Consider the following 9,128-nt stretch of genomic DNA (forward strand, 5'->3'; position numbering starts at 1 on the left):
TCATTACAATGCTATTCTCAAATTTATGTCGATGGTAACATTAAAACTTTCAACGTCAACCTTCTTCAAAGCAGAATTTGATTTCTCATTTCTCGAGCTAGGAACCTTTTAAAATATATATATATATATACTAGGGTCGGCCCGCCCTACGGGCGGGATATACTTTACTTGTGATCTATGTTATTATTTTTTATATAATTTTGTAATTTTTGTTTTAGGTTCACATCTGCAAAAGGTGCGTATGAGATATACTATTTTATTAATTTAAGTTATTGGTTAGTTAATTTGTAAATAATTTTTGTTTGACTTTTTGCTTCTACGATATTACTATGATTGAGTTATTATATCATTTTCAGTTGAATTATTTTTATTAAAGTATTTAAAAAAATCACATTTAGTTAATGTCAGTGATTTATTATATATTAACATCAAAATAATTTATTTGGTATACCTCAATTTTAGTGTTTGGCCCTTTTAAAGTAGGAAGCTTGATTCCGTGAACTGATCCTTATATTCTGTCTTTTAAATGTTGTTTGGGTTAATATGACAATTCTTTTTGGTTTTCGTATGTGGCCCTGCAAAATTAATAGTGAGTTTTTAGTGGTGGTATGATAGGTAGACGATTTTGAACTTTTTTGGAATGTTTTTAGTACTGTAAGTATTAACTCGGAGGTTAAATTAACATGAAATTTTTAACTTTATTTGGAAAACCACTTGAGTTCAAAATAAACATGCAATTTAAGTCTCAGCCCTAAGTTTCATATTCTTCCAGTGATTTATAAGAAATATTTAACAGCCCTACTTGGAAGATCACATAAAGATTGCCAGAGACCGTTTGTTCTCTTATTCTTAAAGGGCAACAACCTGTTTAGGACCATATAAACTCATAAGTTTGGCGCTAATAGTTTTTTTTTTTTTTTGAACACAAAAAAATAGTTTACTTAGTAAAGTTGTGGTTAAAAAAAATATATTTGTGTTTTATTGGAAGAGGTAAGAAAAAAGTAAGAGACAGAAACTATCTCACTTGCACGTGAAAGTTTGGTGCTATTTGAATTGAAACCCAAGTGGCATGTTTTTGTTATTTTCTCTTATTTTTAGGGTTTTAAGGATTTACTAAAAGTTAAATGGATACTGATTTTTTTTTAAGACAAATTAATGGATCAAAATTAAGTTTTTTTTTGTCACGAAGATTTTCAAAACATTTACGGAAAGTATACAGTGTATAGATTAAATGAAAATATTATTCAATTTGTTTTCCGTAATAAATACAGAACTTAATAGGAAACTATTGTTCGCTTCAGTAAAAAAAAACTATTGTTCAAAAGAAATAATGTTTATTAATAAAAGAAATTGCAAATTACAAAACTGGCATTTACTACTTTGTATTTGTATTTCTTTGAATCGGGTTTTGATTTAACATTACTAAATAACTCTATTCAATAAAGTTAACAAAAATATATGATCGGACAGTCGTAAAAAAGCTATTTACACTATTTTTTTAATATATATTTTCGTCACCATCATCTTAAAAGAAAGGCCTTGAGAAAAATCAAATGCGTCTTTATCTCTTCAGTTTATTTATTTATTTGAGAGCTGATATTCAATTAAAACAAAAAGTGTAAAATATTACATCCCCAATGGGGCATATTCGATTGAGACTTCAGATAAAAATTCTAGTATTATAATAGCCCAGAGTTTTATATCAATGAAACCAGTTGCCCATGATAGTATCCCATTGGATAGAATCACGAAGAGGCCCATCAAAACCCAATCAAGTTGAGGAAAAGTCAATTCTGGAAGATACATGCAGATTTTGGTTTTGTCGAAGATTGACGAAGATCCGAGAGATGGAGTGCACGAAAGAAATCATCTGCTACATTGGCAAACCAGGAAGCATCAGGAGGTAAAGTACCAAACTTGCATCAACTAAGAGGAGAGATTAGGATTAGAATCCTGAAGATCTGAGATTTTATTCCTGATAGTAGAGTCTATCAATCGCAAGACATGAGAGAATTAAGAACAAAGTCTCGAAATATTCCTCGATTAGATCGGAGACTGGTTATCTGGTGAGAATAAATCACTGGAAAACAAACTCTAGCTGATTATCAAGCAAATCTACAGCAACATTTGTTTCATAATCAAGCAGCTATCAACACAGAATAATCTGTTGCCGACAATCGAAAAAAGACTGTAGAAATCTACGAAATGATTTAGAAGGAAAAATGGATGATCTTCACTGAATTGAACTCATTTATTTATAGGTGTAAATCCACAACAATTTGAGATAGGAGATGTATGGAATGAGACCTCTTGGATGAGTGGATCGGTAATATTAATGAAAATATTAATTGTATTTAATAAATCTAACAGAGAACAGTAATGGCGCAGTTTTTTCTCAGCGGGAAGAAGAAGAAACATGTCATAACCTAAGTCAAATAATGTTTTTCTTACAGGCCAACTTTTAAAATAGTAGTCTTGTTGTATGGTCCATCATAAGTCAAACTTCTTGGTTTTTTAGGAATTCCAAATTATACTTATCCCTTTAATTGAAACGCAGCACTTTGGAGTTGACGGACACATGTCGAGACCAGAACACTCGACTTAATAACGTGGCCCTGAGGTGTCTTCACAGGAGAGAGACCAACATTTTTTATATATATAGATATATATATATATATATATATTAATATATTAATATAGATATGATATTACAACAAATTTTTATTTTAGAAAATATACTGTGAGATATATTAACGGGATATGGATTTGGTGCAAGTAATAACAAACAATATAAATTTGAAAATATTTATCATTAAATTTAAAATCTTAATAATTTATAAAAAAATCTAATTGTAAAATAGGAAATGGTTACACATTATGCTTTATCATAAAATATTAATGAACCTTTACATCCAAAAAGTTTAATAGGCTCTGAAACAATAAAACAAACGATGAGTAGTCCAAAACTAAATATTTGTATGTTTCATCCATTTACAAAAGCATAAAAATATCTTCTTTTTTTTTTACAGCAAACACAGACTCATGTTGACTCTGTAAACCATATCGGTAACTCTGCATCCATATGTACGACAAAAAATCATCTTAGTTATTACCATAAATTGTTTATTATTAGCCCAAATAAACAACATACAAAAGTTCATATGCACATCAAACTTTTTAATCTCACCATTTCATTCATAGAATACATTTTATTATAAACATGTAAACAAGCATAAGCCATGTTTTAACTTGGATCATATTCTAGTCTTTGGCCTTGATTGGTAGATTATTAAGCTCTATATTATCCAATTAATATTTGTTAGAAAATCATTTGGAAAAGCATTTACTAAATGTTAATGATCTCTAAATGCTCTTGATCACTACTTTTATATGAAGTTTTTAAAAAAATATTTACATTTATAATTTACATCAATTTTATTCGGAATACCTTTTGTTGCATGATGTAAATTTAGCTTGGAGGGATTTACACTTCACTTGCATCAACTAACTAAGCTAAAAACACATAAAATAAGTTAAGAGTTACTATGCTTCCTCTGATCGGCATACTAAATGTTTAACATGACAGGCTTTATATATATTCCATCAAAAATAAACCTATTTGTTTCTTTGTAATAGAATTATCTCTATATTTTATTAGCAATTCAATATATTTCACTAATATTTAGTAAAATTATATATAAACCATATTTAAATTTTACAAAACATGTTTTCTATACACCAAATATTATAATAAAAATAATATGAAATTTAAATTTTTAAAAATTAACTAATATATATACAGTAAAATAAATTATTTTCTCTTTTATAAAAAATATATTCTAAAATAAGAAAATCCAGAAAATAAAACTTTTTATAAGTTAATAAATATCATAATCTCAACATTAATAATTTATAGAGTTTTTACTGTATATGATGTAAGACTAGAGAAAGAAGATGAAAAAAAACATAAATCATTCTTCAACTCGACATAGGCGATTTTGCTGCTTCTCACTAACAATCATATGCTATACTATTGATATTTCATGATTTTAATGAGTCTTAGATTTATATTTATGTTTATTATGATCATTCTAGGTTGCATTTAGATGTTAAATTGTATTTGCATACATAATTGCATTTGATATGGTCTAAGATGCACAATTGAAAGTTTTGGGGCTGATTCGGGTGGACCTTTCTGTGAATTCAATAGTTTTGGGGTCAAAGAGTAAAAACTCAAAACCTGAAGGGCCAGATGTGCAAAAACGCCAAATTCCACCATTGTTGCTCGATTCTTCTTCTCGCCGGCTCTGGTTGCTGACGACGGCGAGCCTGTTTGGTTGTGAGCACGACACGGACGGATCAGAGCACGCCGGAGTGAAGACGGGGTTTGTGGTGGCGCAAGCGGCGGAGATGGAGACATTGAAGCCATGGAGGTTGAGCAGAGATTGGTCGTGGCTGAAGCTTGATTCCGGAGATGAAGTATGATAAGCTAGCTGTCCCATTAGCGTTTGTGCAGAAGAAGAGAAGTGGCCGAGTAAAGCATGAGAGTGAGAAGAGACTCCCTGTAAGAAGGAGGGTTTGAATAAAGAATAAGTATTATTATATGATGCTATGTCGTTTTGGTATTTCATCTCTATTAAAAGAGGAGTGTCCCTTATGGAAAACCTTATCAAATGATCAATTAACAAATTAATACTCTCTCTTATCTCTTCTCTCTCCTTCTTGTTACGAAGATAAGCTCAATGATAAGCTGGTGCTTATCTTCGTAACAAGAAGGAGATAGAAGAGATAAGAGAGAGTATTAATTTGTTAATTGATCATTTGATAAGGTTTTCCATAAGGGACACTCCCCCTTTAATAAAGATGAAATACCAAAACGACATAGCATCATATAATAATACTTATTCTTTATTCAAACCCTCCTTCTCACAAGGAGTCTCTTCTCACTCTCATGCTTTACTCAGCCACTTCTCTTCTTCTGCACAAACGCCAATGGAACATCTAGCTTATCAATACCCCCTCGAAGAAGACTCAGCTTGTTCTCAAGCTGGAACTCTGGATACTGCTCTGTTATCGCCTTGATAGGCTCCCATGTACTCTCAAACTCAGGCAGACCTCTCCATTGATTAACACCTCCGCTTGTTTGCTTACTTCCGATCTCTTTATGCTCAACACTTCTTCAGGTTCCGTGTTCCACTCAAATGAAGAAGATAGGATCAACGGAAGTTCCTGAACTCTGGTCTGCGGCTCAACCGCTTGCTTCAGTTGAGAGACATGAAACACTGAGTGGATTTTACTATGCGCAGGTAGAGCCAACTTGTAAGCTACTTTTCCCACACGCTTCTCGATGAGATATGGCCCAAAGAACCGAGGTGCCAGCTTCTCTGCCTTACGCATCGCCACCGTTGTTTGTCTATAAGGCCGTAACTTCAGATAGACCCAGTCTCCAACTTCAAACTCAACAGCTCTGCGATGCTTGTTCGCCGAAGCCTGCATTATCGCTTGCGCTGTCACCAAATTGTCTCGCAACTCCTGCAACAATACATCTCGATTCAGAATCAGCTCCTCGACCTCTGCATTCGCTGACGGTATATCCCCAAACCTCAACAATCTTGGAGGATCTCTCCCATACAAAGCACGGAACGGTGTGGTATTGAACGAAGAATGGTGTGATGTATTGTACCAATACTCCGCCCAAGGAAGCCACTGACTCCAAGACGAAGGCTTACGCCCTGCGAAACACCTCAAATACGCCTCCAAACACCTATTGACCACTTTTGTTTGGCCATCAGATTGCGGATGGTAAGCGGTACTCTTGTGCAATGCAGTTCCCTGACTCTGAAAGAGAGCTGACCAGAATTTGCTCAAGAAGACCTTGTCTCTATCAGATACCATAGTCTCAGGAAACCCATGTAGTTTAATCACCTCTTTCACAAAAACTTCTGCCACAGACTTCGCCGTAAACGGATGCTTCAATGGTATGAAGTGAGCATACTTAGTCAATCTGTCGACCACAACCAATATCACCTCGAACCCCTTTGAACTTGGTAATCCTTCCACAAAATCCAGAATTATATCAGACCAAACCTGCTCCGGTATTGGTAACAGAGAAAGTAACCCCGCCGGCGACAAGGTCGAATACTTGTTCCTCTGACAAACTTCACAAGCCTTTATAAACGCAGTCACATCACTTCTCATCCCTTTCCAATAAACCTCTCTCGCCATTCTCTTAAAAGTTTTAAGAACCCCTTCATGCCCTCCTATCGCACTCGCATGAAATTGGCTCAGCAACGTAGGTATGAAAGGTGAACTGGTGGGAATCACCAAACGCCGATCTTTAAACAGAACACCCTCCTTCACATGATAACCGTCAAACTCTGGTTCACCCTTTCCAACGCCCTTAATGATGGCTTGTAAAGCCTCATCTCGCTCCACTTGCAATGCCAATTCCTCCATATCGATAGACAATGGTGCTGTCAGCTGAAACTCTTTGAACTCAGTGAGCTCTACTCGTCTTGATAGTGCGTCAGCCACTCTATTTTCCTTGCCAGGCCTGTACTCAATCGTGTAATTCAATCCCAACAACTTAGAAGCTCATCTCTGTTGTTCCACTGTGACCGCTTTCTGCTCTAGCACGTGCCTCAGACTCTTCTTATCAGTTCGAATTGTGAACTGATGCCCCGTCAGATAATGTCTCCATTTGGTGACGGCAAACACTATGGCCAGTAGCTCTCTCTCGTAAACCGACTTCACACGACCCTTTCTAGAGAATCCCTTACTGATATACGCGATTGGTCTGTCATCTTGAGATAAAACCGCACCAATGCCAACTCCTGAAGCATCAGTTTCCACTACAAAAGGCTTAGTGAAATCCGGAAGCCTCAATACTGGTAACTTGCACATTGCTTCCTTTAGCTTAGCGAAAGCCTTCTGAGCTGCCTCTGACCAACAAAACCTTTCTTTTTTAAGCAAATCTGTTAGAGACCGTGCAATCTTCCCATAACTCAATACAAATCTCCGGTAGTATCCAGTCAAGCCAAGAAACCCACGCAAAGCCGTTACATTCTTGGGTACTGCCCAACTTCTCATTGCTTCTATCTTCTCTGGGTCAGCTGATACTCCTTCTTTTGATATCACATGGCTCAGATAAGCTACCTCTCTCTGTGCAAAGGCACACTTCTTTTCGTTCGCATAGAAGATGTGTTCCTTCAAGATTTGTAACACAATCTTTAGATGCTTCTGGTGTTCCTTCTCATCACGACTGTATACTAAGATGTCGTCGAAGAACACTAAGACGAACTTCCTCAGATATGGCTTGAAGATTTCGTTCATTACAGATTGAAAAGTCGCCGGTGCGTTAGTGAGGCCGAACGGCATCACTAAGAACTCATAATGACCTTCATGCGTCTTGAAAGCTGTCTTACCCACATCACTCTCCTTAACCCTTATCTGGTGGTAACCTGACTTGAGGTCTAACTTAGAGAAGATCGACGCTCCTGCTAATTCGTCCAACAACTCTTCAATGACCGGAATTGGGTAACGATCAGGTATTGTGCTCTTGTTAACAGCCCTGTAATCCACGCAGAATCTCACCCCTCCATCTTTCTTCTTCACTAAGAGTACGGGACTTGAAAAGGGACTGATGCTAGGTTGGATTATCCCAGCTTGCAACATCTCCCGCACTAGCTTCTCAATCTCGTTCTTCTGTAGATGGGAGTATCGATAGGGTCGGATATTGATAGTTGAAGTTCCCTCCTATAATGTGATCGCATGCTCTTGTGTCCTCTTGGGAGGTAAGCCCTGTGGCATGTTGAAGACTGAGTGGTACTCCTTCAACAGCTTCTTGATAGCGGGAATTTCCACTGGAGTTTTATCTGTTACTTCCTCATTATCAAATAAAGCTTGTAACTCCAACAGATATACCCCATCCTCTTTCTCGCACAACTTCTCCATCGTTCTTAAAGAAACTTGAGCGCAAAGCAGATCCGGATCTCCTGCCAAAGTCACCCATTGCTCTCCAATTTGGAACCTCAACAAGTGTAACCCCCAATTGATTCTCATTTCCCCCAACTTCTCTAACCAAGTGTAGCCCAACACCATGTCTGTAGCTCCCAAATCAAACACCAAGTACTCTTCTCGAATTCCCACTCCTTGAATATTAATTTTCACATCCTCACACTTCCCACTGCTAGTGAGAACCCTTCCATCTCCAATCGCTACTCCAAACTCCTGAGTGGGTGTTACCAGTAATCCCAACTTCTGTACTAACCGTGTGGCTATGAAGTTACACGACGCCCCCGAATCAATGAGAACCACTACTTCCGCATCTCCGATATAACCTCTTATCCTCAATGTCTTCTTAGTAGTGATTCCTACCATAGACTTCAGAGACAGGACCTGCAGCTCTTGTTGCTTCTGAGGTTCTTCTTCCTCTTCAGAACCTCTATCTAACTCCTCATCTCGTTCTGACTCCTCCTCAACTTCAAGGCACTTGTACTTTTGAAAAACTTTACACTTGTGCCCGGAAAAGAATCTCTCACCGCAATGACGACAAGGGTTTTGTATTGGCCTCTTCGACTCACTTCCCTTATTCTCACGCTGCGATTCAAAAGACTTCCGGTTAGGTGTGACCTCACTATGCCTTCCCATTGAGAAGTTCGAGTTTCTCTGAATATTATTGAGTGCAGGGGCCGAGTTCGTTCGATGAAAGGACCTCGAATTGTAAGAACTTCGCTCGTTCTCCTGCGCCTCAATGATTTGTGCCATCTCCACAATCTCATCCATACCCAAAGGCCTAAGTCTAACGACTTGCTCCCTCAGACTCCTTTTCATCCCGTGCAAGAACATTTCCTCCAAAACATCATTAGGTACGTGAGGTACCTCCGCCGATAGTTCCTCAAACTGCTCACGGTATTACTGTATAGTACCGGTTTGGCGCAACCTCAGCATCTGACTCACAATGGTTCCCCCTCTGGTAGCCTTGAACCTTCTCTTAAGTTTCACCTTGAAATCTCCCCAATTATTCAGCTCTTCCCGATCCTGAATCATTCTCAACCACGTCACAGAACCACCCACCATACTTGCCATCGCCAAAGAGAGCTTCTCTTCTTCCTCTGTTTGATTCACCG

At 37.3% G+C, this 9,128-nt stretch overlaps 1 protein-coding gene across 1 annotated transcript; it reads right to left on the minus strand.

Annotated features, from left to right (window-relative positions):
- Window positions 1–7,755: 7,755 nt before the first annotated feature.
- Window positions 7,756–8,847, minus strand: LOC125583400. The gene has a single exon (XM_048750277.1). It carries the CDS (start codon window positions 8,845–8,847, stop codon window positions 7,756–7,758), a length of 1,092 nt encoding a protein of 363 aa, XP_048606234.1.
- Window positions 8,848–9,128: the final 281 nt, after the last annotated feature.

This window comes from Brassica napus, chromosome C3, assembly GCF_020379485.1.
Source record: "Brassica napus cultivar Da-Ae chromosome C3, Da-Ae, whole genome shotgun sequence".
Classification (NCBI taxonomy): domain Eukaryota; kingdom Viridiplantae; phylum Streptophyta; class Magnoliopsida; order Brassicales; family Brassicaceae; genus Brassica; species Brassica napus.

Bases quoted from the DNA above. Each gene is read 5' to 3' on its own strand.
- LOC125583400 (XM_048750277.1), bottom strand. From the start codon at position 8,847: ATGTTCTTGCACGGGATGAAAAGGAGTCTGAGGGAGCAAGTCGTTAGA.